Genomic DNA, 25955 nt, shown 5'->3' on the forward strand with positions numbered 1-25955 from the left:
CTGGTATAACTTTTTACCAATTGCCAATAGCTGTGGTCTTATTTATGTAATAATAAAGAATGAAGTATTTTTTCAAATAAAATAGATCTATAGTGGATATGTACCAGTGACATAGATATGGGTGGTCCGAATGTAGAAGTGACAACTGGAGCACTACTATAGGGAAGTCTGTAGACCTTGATTCTACATAAAAGGATACCAGAACTGTGTAGCAAACGTATCATACTAATTGGCCTATAATTGAATCATGCCTTAAAGAGCTTGCTACATAATGAATACTAGAACACTTATACAGCATGAAATAATCACTTATGTCACATTTGGATGTGGGAGGGAAACACCACGCCAAACATAGGAGGGAAAGGAGGGAGGGAATAAGGCCTAGGGAAAGGAGATGGATGCCTACTAGTACTGGTAAAAAGGAAGGATGAACAGGAGTCTCCCTCAGGCCTTAATACAAATGCCAGGATAATTCAACACACAAAATAACCCAAACAAAATACAAAAGGGAAAGAAAACACTTAACTTTAAGTGGCTATGGCAGCACCAGGAACTCAGCCGAGATCCACACAGCAGGTATCCACAACTAAAACTGAAGCTATAAACCACATAGCATAGTGAGAGAAACAGCAATAAATAGAGATGGTTTAATGACCATAATAGCCACACCTGGGGAAAGAAGGTGTGGCAAGTACCAGAAACATCACAGACATCATTCGATCCAAACAGAAAACATGTCAGATCAAACCACATGTTGCCAGTCTCACCAATCTCCTGCCATCTGTCACAGGAACATCCGTGACAACTTAAGTCACAATGCAGATATGTCCTCCTCTAGGTGTTGCCAGGGTACAAGAGCTTCAGGATGTATCTTTGTCGTGCATTATATTGTTGAGTTCTCGTCTTTTAGGTTTTAAAATTCCTATGATTTTAGAATTAATAACAAAAGGGTAATATTTCAAGTCTTTACATTATAAACCAGTTTTATGCCACAATAAAAATGTGGCATTCTGTTGATCCACTTCCTATTGACCTCATAATTGACTTCATAGTGCAAACATGGAGGACACATGTTTTTAAACACAGAAACTATATTAGGAACATTGCTATAAAGGTTCTGATTCATCCAGCTCATCTTATATCAGTGGTAATAAGTCAGAGCAACTAGATTTTTTTCTTCAAGACGTTTCACTAGTCATCTTAATGGCTGTTTCAATTAGAAGTTCATTCTGCTTAAGAAAACCAGTTGGTTGACTAGCAAAACGTCTTCAAGAAAAAGTACAATTTCTCTGACTTATTACTACTGATATATCAAGAACATTGATTTTATATGTACTTCAGGTGCTCAATCCATGATGGTCTGTTGTAGGGGGAAAAATGGTCCCTCACTCCCCTTCCCAAAGCAAAGAAAAAAACCAAAACACAAGTGTGAACCTAGCCTTAGGAGGTGACTAACCCTTCCTTTCCAACATCTTTTAAATACACCCTGTCTCCATAGAGAATAACCAGAAGCAGCCATATGTACATAAATACCAGTGAAAAACCTCTAGTTCACAGTCTGACTAGAAAGCCAATATGTTCTTGACGTTCAACCAAAACAAACCTTAAAAACTCACCAGTTTAAAAACTATGAAATAAGCACTTTAAATTTAGAATTTGCAGCAGCTGTGTATGTCATTCTTGTGTAACACAAGGACCCTTTTCAGTCCATTTCCTCCAAAATGTCAGCTTCTTTACTCTGCAAAGTATGTGGTTTTAAGATTCATTAAGTCCCCCTCGCCCAACATGTAATTGCTCCTTGCTCAGTGACTGCACACATTCAAACTCAGGGCACTCACAAAGTTTTGGCTGGTAAAATTGCTGCTCACAGCTGGAGTGCTTATCAGATAAACAGTCACTTTAACCGATAGCACAGCTTGTAATTATATCTAGTTTATGGGTCGACAGATATAAAGATTGCGGTATTAACTGGTTAGATAAATAAGACCTCCTAATTCACAGTGGTGTATTATAATGCTAAGGTGGAGAGAGTGTAGTAGAACTCGACCGTACTAGTTTTTCAGCACCACTTAGTTTCAACCATTCTTTGAATATACTTTTTCTAATAGTTTAATTGTAATTAGCACTGTATTTATCATGTAATAATCAGTCAGTCGAGGTATTTGTAAAATATGGTCTTGGACATCATAGGTGGGCAGATTCAGGGCCCTTGAAATTGTTCTGTTGCCTAGTCACATAGCTTACGGTTCTCAAAATTAAACTTATTATGAGAAAACAGGTATACTGTAGTTAAAAGGTTGTCTAATCATGCAATAATAGCATATTGCTAATATATGCCATCAATGTTTGTTTGGTGGGTTCCAAGTCAGTACAATGGACACTGCATGATTCTCCCATTATGGTCAATGATAAACTAGGTGTCCTCTTGAAAAAAAAATGAAATAAAGCTGACAATAGAAAAAGTGGTCAAATGTTTTCTCCTCACCATAACTATGTAATTTTAGAGACTGTTGATGGCTACAATGGATTGATTGTTTTATCCTTGCAGAATGCTATCACTGTTTGTAATGAGACAACCCTTCAAGGAGTTCTAGTAAAGTTATTTTCTAATTTTTAGCTCTAAAGATGAGCATGACTTGAAAGGTTTGCCCAGTCTTACTCAAGTCTTACACATCCTAAAGGCCTCTTTAGACTGCCTGATGTTCGGACAGATTATTGTTAAGAAGCATTCATACAAACACTCATTAACGATAATCTGTCGTTTTAAAGGTGCAGTAGATTACCTGATAAATGAGTAAAATGCTTGTTTTTTGTGTAATAGAATCATTGGTGGCCCGCAGTAGATCGTCCTCTCTTAAACAACACACTGCTGTTGGAAAACAATGATTCTGTATGGGGGATGATCAATGGCATTAGCAATTGCTTCTCCCCATAATGTGGAGGGGATCACTGAATGTAAACGTAGCACTCTCATTCACTGACGAGCAGGCTATTGTCGTGAAGGAACGCTTCCTTCTTCACAATCATCTGAGCAATTGAGCAGTGTAAAGGGGCCTTTACACAGATAAAGCCATTGTATAATGAAAGGTCTTGAGGTCTTCAAGCAAGAAAATCATTGTTTACATCCCTAGGCTGAAAACTGGTCTTGACTCTGTCCTGCCCACACTGCCGAAGGGATTCTTATTTTTACGGTGTAGGTAAAAACAGCTTGGTTTCGAGGTCAGAAATTAGATTCGTTTTGTGCAACTACAGTATATTGCCAAGCTCACTGATGACTGTCTTTGTCATTTGCCTCTGTTGGACCACAGGACATTTAAGCCCTACAAGACTGCTATTGGTCATTATGGCTACCTTTAAAATTAAAATTCAGTGTATGCCTATGGGAATTTTGAATAGCATTTTCTAACATTTTATTAGATTTAGTTTGGACAAATTGCTCTAACTGATAATACCATGTCACTCCTTATACTTAGTATACATGATCATTTTTATGTGTCAAGGAACAATGTATCCACTTATAGGAGAATGTTGGTCTGTATAAACTCTATTGTATCCACTTTTTGGTTTTACATGACTTCATACTCTAGCAAAAAAGCTAAGAGATTTCCATAGTCTCTTGATTGTATACACACATACAGTTCTTTACTAGACAAGATGTTATTCTTAAGGAGTATATTCTCTAAGCCCTGCTAGCTTTTACATAAAATCCCTCTTGCTATTGACACTGCCATTCCTTCAGCCTGAACATCTCTAATTGAGTTAAAAGAAGACTGACAGTGACTTAGTCATTGTTGCTTGAAAAATCCATTTTCAAGTCATCACCATTATTGGCTGATCTTTTAATGCACATATTTTGTCTTTTCTTTTACCTTTCCCTATTGATGTAGCTTTGGACAAGCTTAGCACTCAGCATCTGTACCACCCAACACAAGTGGAGATTGTACAATCAAACGTAGTGTTCGACATCAGCAGCCTGATGCTGTATGGTACACAGGCCGTGCCTGTGCGGCTCAAGATTCTGCTGGACCGTCTCTTCAGTGTGCTCAAGCAAGAAGAAGTTTTACATATCCTGCATGGCCTAGGATGGACGTTACGGGACTACGTCCGTGGATATATACTTCAGGTGAGAGACAAAAAAATAAAAATTTGATGAAATTAAAAATAGCCCAAAATATTAAAATTTGAACTTATCATGATAAATGTGTTATATATGGAGAGACAATGTTTTACCCACTCTTTTCTCTGGCTGATAGATGATGGAAGTGAATAGTGAACCTCCCTCTATTGATTAAATTCACAAATAGCATATTTGGATTTTTTTTACCCAGACTTTTAATCTCAGTAACCAGCACACTTTGCCTTAGTCTTTATGAGAAGTTAAAAACTGGTATTATAGCTAGAGTTCTTCTACTTGAGTTTCAGACCGTTGTTATTTCACACTGCTGAGTTTACAGACAGTAAAAATTTGCCAACCTTTCACACAGCATACTCCCATATGGCCAACATCTGAAAGTGCTTTTCAGGATTCATGCAAAGAATGTAGAATATAAATGGTCTCCCATTTTTTAAGCTAAGAATTGTTTTATTGGAAAACATATAGTCAATATATTCAGGCTTGGACTGCGTGTGGAAGTTGTTAGAAAATAACAGTGGGATCCAAGCTCAAGTGGACCTTTGGCTATTCTGATGATCAGGAATTCGAAGCAGGCAACGTGCCAAGGTTGAAATTTGGTTATATCTCAGAAGAAAGAGGATGTGAAAAGATACTTCACTCTAAATCCCTACAATGATCCTTATTTCAGTGTTATAGCAGTATCTATCTATCTATCTATCTATCTATCTAATCATACTGAAATTTTAGAACATTCTAGGGCTTTACAGTCCTATATATTCTATATTATCATGTATTGTATTGCTCTTTACAGATGTCAAAAGGCTAACTCATGGGACACTAAAGAGTAGAAATTGTTTTAAATCATAACAGATTCTTTTTCAAGCATGCTTGCATAAATGTTTAAGTAGCTCTGCCATTCATGCAACTGTGGTTTATAGCTGTGACCGCGCCAAGACCGGTCATTTCATTTCTTGCCATGGTTGTTGCTATAAACCATGGCTGCATAATGCAAATTTCGCAAGGCCGGCACAGAATGGCTTTTAGGCACAGAATTTGTGACATATTCCACTGTCAAAAGCCACTGCGTAAACAGGGCCTAAGTGGTACTGTAACATAGTAACATAGTAACATAGTACATTAGGCCGAAAAAAGACATTTGTCCATCCAGTTCGGCCTGTTATCCTGCAAGTTGATCCAGAGGAAGGCAAAAAAAACCTGTGAGGTAGAAGCCAATTTTCCTCACTTTAGGGGATTAAAAATTCCTTCCCGACTCCATTCAGGCAATCAGAATAACTCCCTGGATAACTCCCTGGATCAACGAAAGCTTCTGATAAACTTATAATGATTATGTTTTGTTAATATTCTAATTAAGACTTGCATTAATTTGCAGAGCAGATTCATGTATTAATCCATATCTACCCTTTTTTTTATCAACATGCTATGAAAAATGTCCTATTATATAATGTACTTAGACCTACCTTTCTATGATATATTTGACCTATGATGGTAAGGTAACTTCAGGTGTACTGTTTCTAGTGAATAATACTACTTTCTTGGTAAGTCGCACCGGCAGTCTGTGCTTTCTCCCATCTTCTTGGCCACTGGAGTGCTCACTTGGTTGTGAGCTCTGCTCTCCAGATGGCCTGTGCTCACTCTTTCCCACTGCTCTCTACGCAAGCCAAGACCTGCTTCCTGCTGGTTTAGCCTCTCACTGCCCGTAAGGTGTGCTCTTTCTTCCCTATTTAAGCCACCTTCACCTGTGGGAGGGTGCTTCTGCAATAGGCTTCAAAGGTACGCTACTTGTCTTGTCTTCTGTACCAACATTTTCCCTCAGCCACTTGCCTTGATCCTTGGATTGACTTTCAATTGCACAAATTCTGCCTGACCTGACCGGCTTGTTCCAGAATATAGTTTTGTCTGACCTCTCTCTGTTTTACACCAGTGTGGGATAGCAGTGTACTGAACAGAGATTACTCCAGAGGTAAACAACCTGGTGGTTCTCCTGCAGCGGAGTCCAGATTCCGGTATAGGGATTAAGTGGGATGACCAGGAGAGACACTTAGATAATGCTCTAAGGAATACCCTTAAGTAAAATGTATTCAGTAGACGGTGCAGATCCACATCCACTTTATAACAATAGGCAAATGTGACTTGGAAAAAATAATTTTTACATGTTAGTATTTCCGGTGAGTAAAAAAATAAGTTGCACTAAGTTTCAGTCTCCAATATTCATTCCTTCATTTATTTTCAGACCGCCTTAATTTACGACTTGCTCCTAGTATCCGATTTTTCTCATATGGATATGTCCCACCTGATAAAACATCCTGGATGTAATATGTGTGTGTCCAGGATTCTGCTATCTTTACTAGCCCTTATGTATGAGCTTAGCTTTATTTCTATACTGATATCTCCTTTCACAGTTCCTGAGGCTTCTCAAAGTGGTAGGAAATAGTTTATATGTATAAAGTTATTAATTTTGCATTTCGGAAGCAAATGAGCAGTTAAAAAAACAGCCTTTAATTGCAGTGTCTATTCTCTAATTTAACAAATGAAGCAAGTGAAGTTTATTTTATTTTTTTCTGGAACATTAATCACTAGATCTAGAGAATTCCTACTTAAAACTTGAAGGAGCTGTTATTTGAAGAAAAAAAAATTTAGATTTTTTTTTTTGAGAAGGAATAAAAGTGAATTTCATTGTGTTTCTCTACAAGCTTGGCGCAGAGATGTGCTTATTTTCACACTGTACACTTCTTGTTAATGTTCGTGGCAACATTCTGTTTTAGGATTACATCTTTTTCTGACATCATTAAGAACATGCAAAAACAATCATAGAACTTTACAGAGAGCCATGCTGCAGATGCGGGCTGGAAGGCTTTGTGTAAATAGTTTAAAACAGAAAGAAAAAGTCTTTTTTTGGACAACACACATCTATTAATTTAACCACAAATACACTGTAAATAATGTTAACGTCCATAAAATAAACAGACGGGTGGTTATGCACCATATGTTTTATAATTATCCTGTGGCTTTTGTTTACTGTGCTGTTACACATCCCTCAGACGGTTCTGTGAACAACATCTCTGCAAGTCTGAAAAGCACTCAGTACGTTCTAAATAAGTTTAACAAAATGTAAAATGTCTCTGTCTAGTTTGTATCATTGTATGTAGAAAGCAACCATTTTGTTCTTTAGTGATACAACATATGGAAAATAAGTGTGGCCCTCTACTCTATCACATAAGACTACATAGGTAGATGTTCCTTTGCTGACACGGACATTGTAAACTGACCATATACTTTAATAAAAGCCATCTAAACCTGCTGATTTCAGTGGGGTTGACTGATGATCTAATGTGTATGAGGGCATCCTGACTATACTGCAGTGACAGATGCTGGAGAAAAAGGAATGGGATATGTTGAATTTCAGTGTGGTGATTCTTTGTTTCCCACAGACATTAGGCTTCCTTCAGGGGTATATATATTGGTCAACTGTAATATTTTCTAGTGTGCAATTATAAGCTCTAATTGACCAAACATTCAACAAATGACCCCAATGTTGGTCAAGTGGTAGTAATGGTTCCAAACATTGGGCAAGCTATAATATCAATTTCAGATTTATTTCAGCTTGTTTATGTAGTGCCAACATATTCCACATCACTTTTGTTTAGTCTCATATACATTTTGTATAGCCAGTCACTACTTTGTAGGCTGGTAGATTATAGCAACTTCGGAGCAAGCTAGACTCTGTGTGGTCTGGTTTCTTATTTAACCTTTTTACTATGTCAGCTACTTTTTAATTACTGCCTAAAGATTTAGTGAATGACTCTCTTTCTATGTGAAAACTGATATGTCTCTTGGCCATGGATACTCTGTCCCACAGCATTAACCAGGTGAAGATTGCACTGGGGTGAAGTGAGTGATAATGGTGAAACAGTGGAGGGGCGGACACATGCAGCTGAGGGCCCTGTGCTGAACATGGGCTCTTTGTTATATATCTATATCAATATCTAATCACGATGTACCCTCTCTATCAATCTACTAGTAATTTTTAGTCATTAAATTAATCAGTGTAGGCCACTTTTAAAGTGATTAGCGCCCCTTAACTACTGGGCTCTTGTGCAGCCACACAGGTTGCCCCAATGATATGTCCACCACCGACATAATGGCCAGCATCATAAACATGACTTGGAAACTGACCATCACAGAGTTATTGTACATGATTATAATTTAAAAAGCTTCATCTGAAGATGTAATGGTACTTCTGAGTATCCTTTCATGCACCAGCAGATGTAAGCTCTCATTGCGTCTATATACCTTTGTGCCTAGTTGTGATATTTTACTCCATACAGTCTGTGTAACTGCAGTAGGAGCATCACTCACATCAGTAACAACACCCAAACCACTAAGAGCTTAACTTTCAAGATAAAATAACAAAATGTATTCCATATAAAATGTGTTTTCTTCCTAGTGTCTTGGCATCTGTGCCAGACACATTTTACATCTGTTCTGCTAAAAGGCCTGGAGGACAGGGAGGGAAGAGAGAAAGAGTGTGTAGGGTGCGAGGATAGGGGGAAAGCTGAGGAAATCTAGCAAATCTCTTAACCTTATGATTGATGCTCATGCAGTTTGAGAAGCATATTTCATGACAGCACTATCTCTTTCACATCAACGTCCCTCACTTTGTGATGACAGTGCCGCCTGAGAGGAGAGCATTGTTCCATAGTCCCCTCATTCCCTCTACCTCTTGACTTCAATTTGCAAGCACTTGGCTCGTTCTAGTGACAGGCAGGTCGTTCGAGCTTGAATAACTTGCGCTCTGATCTGTACAGTTTGTGGCATCCATGTAATGCTTAGCAGTATCTACAGCTGTTAACCATTCACTTATAAATAATCTCCCCCTCCCCTCACAACCTGTCTCCCAGGTAGTATACCTGTCACCATTAATAACTCACAGTCTGGGATCCCAAGTGGTTTGGCCCATCACATGTCATTCACAGCCGCTGGTGCACAGGCCAACTAGTATAGTTCAAGCATATAGCTAAAGGAATTCACTCTTGACATTACCTGGATAATTTCATTTTTTTCAGAGATATCCAGAAAAGATGACAGACCTTGTTTTTCTTCAGTGTCTTCCAGTATGTTTGGAGAGGGTTGTTCTTGACAAAGAGGCCTGTCTGACAAAGAAATTCAGAAGCTGCTATTAAAAAATCATGTAATAGCTAATGTCTTCTTCTATAATACATTTTTATAATTTCAACGAGGAAATCCATATTGCCAGTTCATGCTTTGTGAAAAATAACTGGAAACAAAATGGCCAGTAGAATATATGTATGAAATATATTTGAATTAACTGCATTTGTGATCTTTTGTGGATCATTGAGTGCCTTTCATGAGAGTATCTTAACGTTGTACAAATTATGAATTAATATTAATAGTTTAGTCATAAAACAAAGTGTGACTTATGGGACAGATACAATAATTAGGGATGAGCGAATCTACTTCGGATGCTTTATACAAAGTCAATTCGCTCATCCCTAACAATAATATTGCTAGAATGGAAAGCACCATGTACACCAAATGTGAAGTCAAGGGGGTTGCAATGTATATGCAAAAATGTCAATATACAACAAAAGAGCAAAACAAATGGGAAAGATGCATATTATGCATCGTGATTGTAGTCATTGTTCTGTGTGATGCTTTTTCTCCAAATTATGCGTTCCTGTAATCAAACTTAATTTCTTCATAATCATAATTTCTTAACAATGCTATGTTTGCCGAGGTTTCCCTTTATAATGGAAACCACAATGCAGTGCCTAATCCGTCACATGCCTAAAGGTCTTCATTGACTAATAGAGTGTTCCTTCATATTATATTCCTCTTGAGGTGCATTCCATGTTGCCAGAAAGTCACCAAGGCTAATAGTAGCAGAACCTTAATGAAGTGGTCACAGACAATAATTCAAAAAGGGCTAGGAAGTGTCATCCAGGAGCAGTTATGAAAGATGGCCCCCAGTCCTCGGTTAAGTTGGGAGGACATGTATGAACTAGGGAATAGAATGCAAAGGGATTTTGTGGGATTAGGAAGGTGTAATTTTTAGGAATTAGGTTTTAAAGGATGAGTATATTGCTGCTGTTGGCAGAAACTTTTGAGGTGGACCTCGATCTCAAATCCACAAATGGGCAAATCTACAGTTTGGCTTACAGCTTGCATTATCTGTTTATCAGTACTTATCTGTCGCCTATTATATCATCTATCAGTCTATGTGTTATGTGTTCACACAAATTCATGTCTTTCCTGCATTGTCTGCAGATGAGAACATTTGAAAGTTAAAAAAAAGAATGACCTCCAGGTCTTTGGCTTCAAGACGCCAGTTTATCAGTTCTTCACCGCCTCTCTCCCTGTAAAAATTCATAGTGAAGTGTGAAAAGCAGCAGAGACCCTTGTTTGTGCCAGTGTAGCTTTTTTACTTGCTTGCCAGCACCTTCATCTCCTCATATGTTTCTAGCTAAGGACTAACATGGAACATAGAAAAGAAGAAGAAGAAAAAAAGCCGACAGCAATAGAGACCAGATGCCGGTATTTCTTCTTTGTCACTTGGCTGCCGAGCAGATGGAATTTATATCACTCGGGCATGCTGGAAGGAAGAGGCCTAGAGCAGCCAACATGTGGAACTAGGCCTGAGTGACATTTTTGCTAATGTTTTGTCCTTGTAGAACATTATGCTTCCTCTTTGCTTATGAGCTGTGGTTTTCCTGACTCAGACAGAGTTTCCAGACCCAGCTGGAGCAGTCCTCTCCCCCTCCTTTTTCCTTCCCACCCTCTCTGAAAAGGCCTACGGAGCAGGAATGGACCCTTGTACAATGAAGCTCTTTATTAAAATACCTGACATCTGCGTGCAATGCGCACCAAATCAAACTGCACTGAGGAATTCACTAGGCATTACCAGTCACTTTGAGTCTGACTCCCCTTCCCTGCCTGATTTATGTAGGCCTCTGGCAAAAGAGTGCGTTAAGTACTTTATTGGACTGGAGCGATCTTCCAAAAGGTATTGTCCTTGAGATACAAATTAAGTATTTTATCTTCCCCTGTGGTTTACAGACATCAGGAGAGGAAGAGGGAAACAGAGCGAGATGAGCATTGTTCCACATTAACTCAAAATATATGTTGTACCTTTTTTTTCCCAAATGAGATATCAAACATATGTCTCTGCCTGAGCGTGTTTTGTTCAAGGGAGCAATGCTTTGAACGTGAAATCCAAGCCGGTGTGCTGTATACATATCAAATCATATAACTCCAACTACAACTGTCAGCACTGTCTGAACATATCATGCTCCTTTGTACTTTGATAATAAAGGTTAAATGAACACTTCTAGCTGATATTGGCAACATAACCATAACCATTCTTTGCAACTTTTCTGCAAACTTTACATCTCCACAATTATGTATTATCTATATATTAGCTACTTTTTTACGTATCATATCCTTTTTTAATATGATGAACTGGGTCTGTATGAATAGCGCTAACCTTCTATCTTCCTAAATTCAAATAGATATTTCTACAATTATGAGGCCAATGTTTTATAGAGACCACACTAGTTTGCAAACTGGTGGTCTTTAACTTCTTGTGTCCAACTATTGCAAAACTGCAACTCCCAACATATTGTGACTGAAGACATGGCTGCATAGCACCAGGCTGGATAACACTACTCTCGATAATGGCATTGTCTTGATATGTGCTGTTACTTCATTGCCCCTAAATGAACCTCTTCATTTTTCTTTTAGATCCTCATTTCTCTTAGTGATTACATATTTGTACTACTGAAAATCTAATCATAGTTTTAACATGCTGGCTGCAAAATAAGCTAATAGCATAGCAGATCTTTTCAGTGAGTGGAAAGCATAGATGGAATGGGACTTGGCTTTCAACCCATATTATACTTTTGGATCTGGATTCAAAAACATAGATACAATAGTGCAATAATTCCAACAGTTCTGATCAAAAATACAAGCAGAAGGGCACATGGTAGGTGTTTTATACTTGATGGCTTCAGCTCATTGACATAATTTGCTGCAGTAGTTCATGTAAGAATGAGTAATACTTCAAACAATTGCCAGCAGTTAACCTCCAACATTAAAAAAGAAGATCCTTTGGCTGTATGTATCTCTATTAATTAGCAGTTAAATCATAATGTGATTGATATAAAGAAATTCCACCAGAACAGAATTGTCTGTGCCTAAACTAATGTGCTCTGAATTCATTGCTCCAACAGTTTCATGCCCCAATGCCAATACAGATGTAGTAGGGTTAAAACATATGCTTTAAGCTACTTTCACATTAGCATTTTTTGCGGATCCATCATGGATCTTCAAAAACGCTTTTGTTACAATAATACAACGGCATGCATCCGTCATGAACAGATCCGTTTGTATTATGTCTTCTATAGCCATGACGGATCCGTCTTGAACACCATTGAAAGTCAATGGGGGACGGATCCATTTTCTATTGTGTCACATTGTGTCAGAGAAAACGGATTCATCCCCATTGAATTACATTGTGTGTCAGGACGGATACATCTTGCTCCGCAACACATCGCGCTTGCAGCGTTTTTATGTCCGCAATGGGGATGCAACCAAACAGAACGAAATGCATTTTGGTGCATTCCGTTTCGTTCAGTTCAGTTTTGTCCCCATTGACAATGAATGGGGACAAAACTGAAGCGTTTTCTTCCACTATTCAGATCCTATGACGGATCTCAATAGCGGAATTGAAAACGCTAATGTGAAAGTAGCCTTATCTAAACTATGCGTTAAGCAAACACCTTCAATTGCTGTTCAAAGAAATTTGAGTTTAGAGTTTGTGTATTAACCCTGCTACATCTGTAGGGAAACACACCAACAACAAAGGAGAAGGATTCTACATTCCTTTCTAGACCTTGTATAAAGGGCTCTGTATAGCATCTGCTTCTCCGGCCTCCTAAACCATTGTGAGTCTCTCTCTCTCTCTCTATACATATATATATATATACAGTACAGACCAAAAATTTGGACACACCTTCTCATTCAAAGAGTTTTCTTTATTTTCATGACTATGAAGGCATCAAAACTATGAATTAACACATGTGGAATTATATACATAACAAACAAGTGTGAAACAACTGAAAATATGTCATATTCTAGGTTCTTCAAAGTAGCCACCTTTTGCTTTGATTACTGCTTTGCACACTCTTGGCATTCTCTTGATGAGCTTCAAGAGGTAGTCCCCTGAAATGGTCTTCCAACAGTCTTGAAGGAGTTCCCAGAGATGCTTAGCACTTGTTGGCCCTTTTGCCTTCACTCTGCGGTCCAGCTCACCCCAAACCATCTCGATTGGGTTCAGGTCCGGTGACTGTGGAGGCCAGGTCATCTGGCGCAGCACCCCATCACTCTCCTTCATGGTCAAATAGTCCTTACTTTCAAAGTTTTCCCAATTTTTCGGCTGACTGACTGACCTTCATTTTTTAAAGCAATGATGGCCACTCGTTTTTCTTTACTTAGCTGCTTTTTTCTTGCCATAATACAAATTCTAACAGTCTATTCAGTAGGACTATCAGCTGTGTATCCACCTGACTTCTCCTCAATGCCACTGATGGTCCCAACCCCATTTATAAGGCAAGAAATCCCACTTATTAAACCTGGCAGGGCACACCTGTGAAGTGAAAACCATTTCAAGGGACTACCTCTTGAAGCTCATCAAGAGAATGCCAAGAGTGTGCAAAGCAGTAATCAAAGCAAAAGATGGCTACTTTGAAGAACCTAGAATATGACATATTTTCACACTTGTTTGTTATGTATATAATTCCACATGTGTTAATTCATAGTTTTGATGCCTTCAGTGTGAATCTACAATTTTCATAGTCATGAAAATAAAGAAAACTCTTTGAATGAGAAGGTGTGTCCAAACTTTTGGTCTGTACTGTATATATACACATATATATTAAGGGGCACATTTATTAAGACCAGTGTTTTAGATGCCGGTCTTAAAAATCCCCTGCGCTGGTGGTGGATCTGCCGAAGGTATGAAGAGGTGCAGGCACCTACATAACTTCAGCGGATCCACTGCCACTTCTAAATGTAAGACAGCTTCTTTGATGTCTTACATTTAGACAATTTTCTATGCCTAAAACAGGTGTAGAAAATGATGAATGAGAAGGGCTTGCCGGTCCATCCCCTTCCGCGCCCACACCAACAATTTTAGACCTGGCGTGAGCGAGGAGAAGTCGCAGATAGCGGCGCAAATAACCATTGTGCCGCCATCTGCACTTGAAATATGCCTAATGCGTATTTCAGTGTAATAAATGACCCCCTAAGTGTTTAAGAAGGAGAACCAGTGACTCAGACATGGGTGCCCAAAGATCATGTACATGGAGAATGAAGCACAGACTTTTTCTTCGAATTATGTTATTTCTGTTATTCTTCTGATAAATGCATGGTCCTCTATTAATGATTTGATGCTATTGCATGGTTCCAGATATCACAGGCAGGGATGTACCCAGCCTTTCTGCTACCTGAGACAAAAAGTGAAATGCTATACAAACTTATATGCTGCTACTGCTTTTCCATCTTCTACTCCATACATGTCTGCAGAGCTGAGGGACAGTTTGCTTCCCACTGCAGTCCAAGTAGAGCACCGCCTGAGGTCGAGATGCTCAAGTCGCCTCATGTATGGTGCTCACATTTTTAGAGGTATTGTGACGTCCATGCCTCAATTGGTCAGAGCTGTTTTGGTGGCATGAGGGGACACTACAGAATAATAGGCAAGTGGTTTATATATAATGCAATAAACAGTTGCAGGAAATCTTAACTTAATTTTCAATGGCTGTTGTTGTTATAAGTGTCACTTTAAAGTTTTCTTCAACTGTTTATTTAACGGATAAAGTGCCGTAAATTGATACATTTGTATGTTGCATACTATTTTCTCCTACCTGAACAGTATTATTTTAAACCTACTTTGTGTTATGATTTGTCAGATGCCTCTGCTAGTCTCTAAGAACAAAATGTTATGCTAGTTATTTGTATATATTTTTTTTCTTGTATGCTCAGCCATATGGTTATAATTTGGAATTGTCAGGCTGAACTGATTGTTTTTTTTTCTTTGTTTCGTGAAAAAGCTGCACCTTTTTCTTTGGCCAAGACGCTTGCTGTAGAGACATCAAAGAGTGTGTGTGCATTGGATCAAGGTGATTTTTTTTTTGGTCACATCACTGGCAGCTGTGGTGTTTATGATTAAAGTCAGTGCTTTCCAGACACCTCAGAGTCCTCTCAGAGATGCAGATCTTTAACGGGATCCATCACTGGAGTATGACAATAAACAGCCTAAGGGAGGTTACATGGTTCCCACAAAAAAGCCCAAAGTTTGCTTACTGTGTGCTATAATGAGAAACTACATTTTTATTCTAATCGAAATCCTTATTTTTCCTGCAAATCTCACAGCAAAAAGATCCCTATGGTAAAAGTCCATTTTTATTGCACCATCTAAAAAAAATTAAAAACTACCACCCACTTGATTTTCATCAAATGGACAAATAAATGTAAAAAAAAATGCAAACTACAGTTTGATACCTGATAACAGATAGCATACAATGATCAGTTCAACAGATACAGTGGTGCTTGAAAATTTGCGAACGCTTCAGAATTTTCCAGATTTCTGCATAAACTTCCTTGTTACACAAGTCCTAAAAATACTTTAAAAATCAATAGATATGACACCGCGCTCTTCCCAACCTATGCCGGCTCACTTATCATACACTGAAGGTGTCACCGACACACTTGCCACTAGGATATTCAGGCTAATTTTGCTGTTACTTTTAATTACCTGTTCCTTGGCGTTCCCTTTGTGTCTCTTCCTTCCCCTGGATCCAGTCACCCTAACCTGATACCCAGCATCACGTTCATTCATACTCAAAGGGGAAGGAAGAGACACGAAGGAAACTCCAAGGAACAGGAAATTAAAAGTAACAGCAAAATTAGCCTGAATATCCTAGTGGCAAGTGTGTCGGTGACACCTTCAGTGTATGATAAGTGAGCCGGCATAGGTTGGGAAGAGCGCGGTGTCATATCTATTGATTTTTTAAGTACACATACCTGCAGTGGTTTGTGCGGTGCCACTGCGACACCTGCAGCCAAATAAGAAAGCAGGGACTGAAGCGAGCGCCAGGGGTATTGTTTGTTAAATAAGCCCTAAAAATAGTTAACAATAACCAAATTAAACAAATAAATTAAAACTATTTTGGTCTTGGTCATTTATTTATTGAAGAATATGATCCAATATCACATATCAGTGACTGGCAAAAGTATGTGAACCTTTACTTTCAGTATCTGGTGTGACGTCCTTGGGCAATAATAACTATAACTAAATGAATGCGGTAATTGTTGATTAGTTCTGCACATCAACTTGGAAGAAAATTAGTCCATTCCTCTTTACAAAACTGCTTCAACTGTTTCACATTTTTTTTTGCTCAGTTTCCTCCCATGAACTACTTCAGTTCCTTTAATACACTGCTCAAAAAAATAAAGGGAACACTTAAACAACACAATGTAACTCCAAGTCATTCACACTTCTGTGAAATTAAACTGTCCACTTAGGAAGCAACACTGAGTGACAATCAATTTCACATGCTGTTGTGCAAATGGAATAGACAACAGGTGGAAATTATAGGCAATTAGCAAGACACCCCCAATAAAGGAGTGGTTCTGCATGTGGTGACCACAGACCACTTCTCAGTTCCTATGCTTCCTGGCTGATGTTTTGGTCACTTTTGAATGCTGGCGGTGCTTTCACTCTAGTGGTAGCATGAGATGGAGTCTACAACCCACACAAGTGGCTCAGGTAGTGCAGCTTATCCAGGATGGCACATCAATGCGAGCTGTGGCAAGAAGGTTTGCTGTGTCTGTCAGCGTAGTGTCCAGAGCATGGAGGCGCTACCAGGAGACAGGCCAGTACATCAGGAGACGTGGAGGAGGCCGTAGGAGGCAACAACCCAGCAGCAGGACCGCTACCTCCGCCTTTGTGCAAGGAGGAACAGGAGGAGCACTGCCAGAGCCCTGAAAAATGACCTCCAGCAGGCCACAAATGTGCATGTGTCTGCTCAAACGGTCAGAAACAGACTCCATGAGGGTGATTTGAGGGCCCGACGTCCACAGGTGGGGGTTGTGATTACAGCCCAACACTGTGCAGGACGTTTGGCATTTGCCAGAGAACACCAAGATTGGCAAATTCGCCACTGGCGCCCTGTGCTCTTCACAGATGAAAGCAGGTTCACACTGAGCACGTGACAGACGTGACAGAGTCTGGAGACGCTGTGGAGAACGTTCTGCTGCCTGCAACATCCTCCAGCATGACCGGTTTGGCATTGGGTCAGTAATGGTGTGGGGTGGCATTTCTTTGGAGGGCCGCACAGCCCTCCATGTGCTCGCCAGAGCTAGCCTGACTGCCATTAGATACCGAGATAAGATCCTCAGACCCCTTGTGAGACCATATGCTGGTGCGGTTTGCCCTGGGTTCCCCCTAATGCAAGTCAATGCTAGACCTCATGTGGCTGGAGTGTGTCAGCAGTTCCTGCAAGATGAAGGCATTGATGCTATGGACTGGCCCGCCCGTTCCCCAGACCTGAATCCAATTGAGCACATCTGGGACATCATGTCTCGCTCTATCCACCAATGTCACGTTGCACCACAGACTGTCCAGGAGTTGGCAGATGCTTTAGTCCAGGTCTGGGAGGAGATCCCTCAGGAGACCGTCCGCCACCTCATCAGGAGCATGCACAGGCGTTGTAGGGAGGTCATACAGGCACGTGGAGGCCACACACACTACTGAGCCTCATTTTGACTTGTTTTAAGGACATTACATCAAAGTTGGATCAGCCTGTAGTGTTTTTTTCCACTTTAATTTTGAGTGTGACTCCAAATCCAGACCTCCATGGGTTAAAAAATTGGATTTCCATTTTTTTATTTTTGTGTGATTTTGTTGTCAGCACATTCAACTATGTAAAGAACAAAGTATTTCAGAAGAATATTTAATTAATTCAGATGTAGGATGTGTTATTTTTGTGTTCCCTTTATTTTTTTGAGCAGTGTATATTTTTTAATGGATTAAGGTCAGGGCCTTTACTTGGCCATTCCAGAACTTTAATTTTATCCTTCTTTAAAGGGCATCTGTCATCAAATTTGTACCTATGACACTGGCTGACTTGTTACATGTGCCCTTGGCAGCTGAAGGCATCTGTGTTGGTCCCAAGTTCATATATGCAAATGAAAATCTAGGAGCAATGGGTGCATTGCTGTTACTCCTAGAGGCTCAGCTTTCTCTGAAACTGCATCGCCCTCTGTACTTTGATTGACAGGGCCAAACAGTGTAAACATAATCATGTCTTCCTTGTCCTGTCAATTAAAGTGCAAAGGGTACGGCAGAGAGAGCTGAGAGGATCTTTGGTGTGGTCACCTAAATCATCATTTGCTGGCAGTAGATTGTGTTTGTAAACAGCACTCTGCTGCCAGCCAACAATGATTCTAATTGCATTAGCGATTCCTCCTCCCCATACTATGGAGGATATTGCTGCATGTAGATGCAGTGTTCACCTCCACTGATTAGAAGGTGATTTCCGGGAAAAAAGCATTCTTCAATCACCTGCTCCATCAAGCAGTGAAAAGAGGCCTTTAGGTAAGTGTAAAAAATGCTGCAAAGTAAAAATACTTTAAAAAATAGAAGTGTTAATAGTTTATTTTTATCATTTAACAAAATGTGAAGTGAATGTGTAAAAGAGAAATCTAAATCAAATCAAGATTTGGTGTGATCATTCACCACCCTTAGTCTTCAAAACAGCATCAGTTATTCCAGGTACACATGCACACAGTTTTTAAAGGAACTCGGCAGGGGGTTATTCTAAACATTTTAGAGAACTGACCCCCAGATCTTCTGTGGATGAAGGCTTGCACAGACCACTTCAGCTTTTTTTTGTACCAAAAAGGGAAAAACACAAATGTGAATGGAGTTAAATGCTTGGTTAACAGAAATGATTTTTGCTGCACTGAAAAATCAGTCAATGGATCCCATCAGTCTACATTGAGGACAGGTTGAGTAGCAGATTTAAAAAGAAAAGAGTGAGTTTGGAGCCAGCCAATATCTGTTTGTAAGTGGGTCATTTAAGGATCTGCATTCCTTCCAGGTGGTGCATGGCAGAGCAGATCTGGGTCATGGTGCTGGAGCATATAATGGAGCAGACACTCCTAAGATAGGACATGTGACCAGTTGCGATTGCAGCATTTCACTTACAAAATTAGTATGGATTGAGCCTGCTCAGCTAGCCATTCCCATAAAAGACCAGAACAACTGACAGCGAATGTTAAGCATGAAGTCAACTTTAATGAGGCTACTAGAGGAGAGCAGTCACTCCAATAAGAATGTGTAATAGTTATCTAAGCATTTATGGCAGAAGAACCTAATGCCTGGTGGGCTAGAACTGTAAGTGCAGGTGACTCAATAAGCTCAAAGAAGACATGAGGTTGGATAACTATAGTTTTTTTGTTTTTTTCCCCCCATGTGGTACATTATGGGGCTTGTAATGCCAAAGGGACTTGGGAAGAGACCTTCCCTCAGTGTGTAGTTCAGAGTGAAACTACACTAAGTGTTGTGCGCCAATATCACTGCATATAGCAGGCCAACAGAGTAAAAATAAATATAGGGCAATGCTGACAGTGTGGGTTATGCCAAGTGACAAGAGCTTCCGTACTGTGTAAGGGTCCTTATAGGTGGGAGTAACCATAAAAGATATTTCGCAGTTCCCAGCTTCCTGGGCATCCCTGTGTCCTGCTATACAAGATGTTGTTCAAATGAGTAACTGGTCACGTCAAGTGAACTACTAAAGAATACAGGCAAGTTGGATATACTGAGAACCATTATAACTAGAGATGAGCGAATCGAAGTTGACGAATTTGATTCACACCAAATCACATTTTTTCCTAAAATGGCTGCTGCACATGTTAGGACATGGAGCAAAGAACTCTGGGAGGAAGGGATCACCCACAATGCCATGCATGCAGCCAATCAGCAGCCAGCCAGCCCCTGTGATGTCACAGCCCTATAAATAGCCTCAGCCATCTTGGATTCAGCCATTTTCCAGTGTACTTAGTGCAGGGAGAGACGTCAGCAGGTGCTAGGGAAAGTGATAGGAAAGACTTTAAAACTTTTATTTTGCTGAATAGAAGTTCAGGGAAAGATCATTAGAAGTAGAAGAACAATCCTAATACACCTTACTGCACTTACTAGGGATCCAACAACTTGGCCAGGTGACGCCGTTTCCGCCTCCACGTTCTCACGCCGTTGGTCCTGCGACAATGTCCACCTCTGCCACCTCATTCTCCACCGTGTTAGCAGCCTCCACGTCACAGTTTGACAAAGGCAAATTGTATGCTGAAACGCCTCACTGGAATGTGACAATAAATCACAAGATTATATACTAACAGCGAGTGCCGGTCTGTTTTTCCTTTTATATACATGGGAGGCCTGCCCTGGGACACGTGCACCGCCACTCTATTTCCCACAGTGCCAATCGATATATTGTATACAATTCACAGTTCTCCTCCAGAATATCACATGTGCAGGGCACGGTGGTGTCATGTAGTTCGACACCTCGTTTGGCTGAGCGTACGGAGTCACACAGGGGAGGAACTGCCCCGTGTCCTTCATCAAGAAATCGAATCCTGGCTTTCTCTGCGACAACTCAAAATAGGAACCATGGTGACCGACAACGGGAAGAACATGGTGTCGGCGCTGCGTCAAGCAGGGCTGAGCCATGCGCCCTGCATGGCACACGCGTTAAATCTGGTTGTCAAGCGGTTGCTGAAGTCTTCCACCCATCTGCAAGACATCCAAAAAATGGCCAGGAAACCTTGCAATTCAGCCACTCATACACTGCAAAGCACACCCTCCTTGAGCTGCAGCGGCAGAACGGGGTCCCCCAAAACAGGCTGATATGCAACGGTTCCACCCGTTGGAATTCCACCCTCCATATGTTGGACCAACTATACGAACAGAGAAAAGCCATAAATGATTTCTTGATGATCCAAGCAGACAGGAGTACTCCTCTTTGTAACTTTAATGTCAGCCAGTGGCAGCTTATGCGTGACACCTGCCGTTTGCTCAGGCCCTTTGGGGATGCCACGTTATTTGTCAGTCGCCAGGACTACAGGATGAACAACGTCATTCACTGCTTCATATTCTGGAACAGATGCTGGTATATCTGGCTGGTCAGGGGACTGGAGATGTGGCACCTACATCTCATGGCCATATGAGCCATGTGGGGGCTGAACTGGAGGAGGAGGCGGACATTGGAGCACAAGCAATGTGTAGCGAAATGGGTGGTTTTTCTATACAGGTGACAGGAGAGGAGGGGCAGGAGCAGCCGGAGGAGCAAGAGGGGAGATGAGAAAGACGAGGCAGATGACCCAGGCACACTGTGGCAGTATGCAGTGGAGATGGAGGCAGGGAGTCCCTCCGAGTCACTTGTGCAAATGGCCCGCTGCATGCTCACTTGCTTGGGTAGTGACAGCCAAATTGTCATTATTCGGCAGATGGATGACTTCTGGCTCTCCATCATGTTGGACGCTCGCTACCGGTCCAAAATGGGGGCCTTTTTTAGACCCGCTGTGAGGGAGGACAAACTGAACTACTATAGAGACATCCTATATAGTCAGTTTTCCGCTGCTTATCTGCACCATCATCCATCCTCTCGCAGTTCTGACCCTCTGCGCTCTCGTTCCACTGCCATGGCTGCTGTGGGGGGGTAGGAGCAGTACCAGCTCCATTAGTAAGCAGCAGCTTGAGTCTAGAGTCGATGATGAGCAGCTTTCTTAACCCGCCTACTGAAGAAACTACTCACCAGCAGCAGCAGCTAGATGTAGAGCAGAACCTGAACCAGCAGGTGGTGGCATACTTGGAGTGCACCCTGCCTGCCGTCATTGAAGATCCTCTGGACTACTGGGCAGCCAAATTGGATTTGTGGCCGCAACTGGCAGAGTTTGCCCTGGAAAAACTGTCCTGGCCAGCCAGTATTGTGGCATCAGAGCAGGTGTTTAGTGCAGTGGGCGCCATGGTTACCCCAAGGACAACTCGCCTGTCCACCCAAAATGTGGAGAGACTGACCTTTGTCAAGATGAATCAGGCGTGGATCAGCCAGAATTTCCAACCACTAATGCCTGATGCGTCAGATTAGATAATCCATGCTGCCTCACCCAAACCTTGACAAAAGAGACTGGTTTCTTCTGGCTACCTGCCTCAGCTACTATTATGATGCTGCCACGCGCCTGATGCCACACATCTGATGCCAAGTGATCCTTCTTACACCCGCCATCATCAGCTGTTACTGTTATTGCCACCCACCTCGGTTCAATCTGTTGTCTCCTGATGCTGCTGCCTCCTCCACACTATGTCACCTTGCCACTCTGTGGTCTCCTCATGCTGCTGCTGCCACCTCCACACTATGTCACCTTGCCACTCTGTGATCTCCTCATTCTGATGTCAACTCGCAACTCTGTCTCTGTCCCCTCTGTGGTCTCCTCATGCAGCTGCCACCTTCACACTCTGTCATTAAGCCACTCTGTGGCCTCCTCATGCTGCTGCTGCCACCACCACACTATGTCACCCTGTTAGTCTATGGCCTCCTCATGCTGCTACCATCTCCACACTATGTCACCTTGCCACTCTGTGGCCTCCTCATGCTGCTGATAACTCAACACTATGTAACTGGGCCACTTTGTGGCCTCCTCATGCTGCTGCCAACTCCACACTATGTCACCCTGCCACTCTGTGGTCTCCTCATGCTGCTGCTAAATCAACACTATGTCACTGGGTCACTCTGTGGCCTTCTCATGCTGCTGCTGCTGCCACCTCCACACTATGTCACATTGCCAGTCTGTGACCTCCTCATGCTGCTGCTTACTCAACACTATGTCACTGGGCCACTCTGTGGCTTTCTCATGCTGCTGCCACCTCGACACTATGTCTTTCGGCTACTCTGTGGCCTCCTCATGCTGCTGTTACCTCAACACTATGTCATTGGGCCACTTTGTGGACTTCTAAAGCTGTTCTCCCAAACTCCCCACTCCATGACTGGGCCACTATTTTGCCTTTTTGGCCTGGTTGACATCATCATTTATTTGACCCTTCTTCTGATCTGTCAGAAGGAGGAAAAACGAGACGCACAACGGATCCTGTCTGTGTAGCAGATGTAACGCCTGTATGGTCCCATCAGAATTGGCTTATAATTTGTTAGCCAAAAGCAGGAGTGGGTACAAAACACAGAAGACATGCAAATATTCCATTCATGTGTCATCTCTGTTTTGGATTCACTCCAGTTTTTTTTTTTGCTTAAGTAATACTGATGGATTACTGACCAAATGCTGACTGAATGAAGGCAGATGCTCAACAGACAGGATCCGTTTTTTGGGGAGGTTATTGTTCTGACGGATCAGAGGAAGGGCAAAATAATCAGTGACGTCAATACAAACTTACTGCTGACACCCTCTGCACTCTGTCGGGGTGCTCTACTTGTATAAGCGTTTAATAGAACAGGTTCTATAGACATTTATGTGGAATCAGCTTACGAGTGTAAAAGGAGTGCGCTCTTTCACACTACAGTAGGATCTTGGGCCTCTGCAGGGTTCCCTATACCTGGCGCTAACATCGACCTGTAAGGCTGAGTTCACATTTGAGTTATTTGGTCAGTTTTGGCCCTGTAACTGCCCAAATAAGTGAAGTGTGCAGTGATTCTAAGAGCGACTCCTGTCATGTGCGAGTCATACTGACTCACAGTATTGTTTCACTCACAGCAGACTCCCTATGCATGTTACTGCAAGGCACAGTCAGGAAATAGCTGTTTTTTAACGCGATTCACCGCTAATAAATTCGGATCAAATCGAATATTTTCGGAAAATTCTGCGAACCAGCCGAATCGAATTTTTGAGAAATTCGCTCATCTGTAATTATAGCAGAGCGGATCTTCACCTGGAGATGTTGGTTGTAGGCCATATCGAAATATACCTTTTGTAAGGGAATTGCTTTTCTACAAGTATAAAACATTTTTCTACTATACTAACACAAAAAACTGAGTTATGAAACTAAGCCTAATTAAGGACATGTTTTACCTTGATTAGTACAAGTGCAAAGAGCTGTGATGTCAGGTAGTTCACTGATCTGTGCAATAATCTGAAAGAAATGTAACTAATTACAGCTATTTCCCACTGACACAAGTTATTATTTATCTACAAGACTACATATTTTTCCCAAAACTACCCACTTAAATAGCATAGCTTTCTATCTAGATATTCTGAATATCTTCTACTCCTACACTAGGCAATGATTTACTGTATGACCCATTGGTTCGCTAGCACAACCTTCTGTGTAGCTTGCGTACGTATCATAATTCAAAATACGGTTAATCATACAGACCCTGTTTAATTGTAGTTTAGATTTCAAACTATTAAGAAAGTAGTAGCATACCATAGAAACATTTCGGATTTAGTCCCTCAGTGTGTATGAGGCCTAAGGCTATTGATCTTTTATGACCTCTCCTAAAAGTGTCACTAGAAATGAAAGGAGCTGCTTGAATACTCTAGACAAGCTTAGTGCAAGCTCTCCTAATGCTGGGCTTGAGGCTGCCTAGAGGCCTAGCAGTCTTATGTGTTTGAGTAGAGCTTTCATTAGCAGAGATGGGAGGGAGTAGCTGAGAGCCCAGCATAAGCTGTCATTGATCCACTCTCACAAAGTGCAAAGATGTGCAGCTTTCTAGTCATAGGCCATTCAGCTCCTGAGCAGCTTCATTTGACACTGCTGACAGCCCCATACAGAACTGGCCAAAAAAAAAAAGAAACGGTACTCGCTATCGGATTCCCTGCTAACGACATAGAATTCCCCCTAGACATGACTTGACTGGAAACATTAGCACTTGTTCTCAGGTCTTGTTGACATGAAATTCTTTCAATAGATAACATGGCTCTGAGAATGCTATCACCCAAGCATGGAGATATTATCTTTACCGGCTTCTTGGGTGAAAATGTGATTTATTGACCAACAAGATGCTGCTGCGCATTTCAGGCCGTGCGTAATTAGTCACCATTCTAATGTACTCAGCCACGGCTTGCCAAAGAGTAATACTGGACAAGCAGGTGCCTGACATGGTATTGATCGGGCATCTTACATTTTGATCTATGACCACAATCTCTAGTAATAGAATCTGTAAGGCTATATGACAAGATGCATGCTATCAAGCTGCACCTATATTTACAATATGTATAAACGCTGCATTCAGTGAGGGTGCATTCACACCAACGTGAGGAGCGCAAACTGTGGATCTACTAAACGGGAGCATAGGTTTGGTTCACCACATTGACTTCAATGGGTCCGCAATCCACAAGATACAGCGAGAGATAGGACATTTTCCATCTTTTGCAATGAAGAGGTAGAGACCTGGAAGAACACAGTAGGGTTTCCATTTACTTCTGGGTCTGTGCCATGACACTGCAAAAGATTAGACATGTCCTATCTTTTGCCACATCTTGCAGATCATCATGTATCAACTCCTATGTGTTCTCTATCTATTTTACTAAAGGGATTGTGTCACTTCATCAAGTGGCATTTATTATGTAGAGAAAGTTAATACAAGGCACTTACTAATGTAATGTGATTATCCATATTGCCTCCTTTGCTGGCTGGATTTATTTTTCCATCACATTATACGTTGCTTGTTTCCATGGTTACAGACCAGCCTGCAATCCAGCACTGGTGCCCGTGCTTGCACAATATAGTAAAAAGCTC

General features: G+C 41.1%; 1 protein-coding gene across 4 annotated transcripts in view; it reads left to right on the forward strand.

Annotated features, from left to right (window-relative positions):
* BNC2 (basonuclin 2) overlaps positions 1–25955 on the forward strand; it is a 715491-nt gene that overhangs the window by 592553 nt on the left and 96983 nt on the right. For all 4 annotated transcript variants that reach the window (XM_040417243.1, XM_040417247.1, XM_040417246.1 and 1 more), the window contains one exon: positions 3888–4123. In XM_040417243.1, coding sequence (XP_040273177.1) covers positions 3888–4123 — 236 coding nt within the window. The remainder of the gene's footprint in view (positions 1–3887; positions 4124–25955) is intronic.

Source organism: Bufo bufo, chromosome 2 (assembly GCF_905171765.1).
Source record: "Bufo bufo chromosome 2, aBufBuf1.1, whole genome shotgun sequence".
NCBI lineage: Eukaryota > Metazoa > Chordata > Amphibia > Anura > Bufonidae > Bufo > Bufo bufo.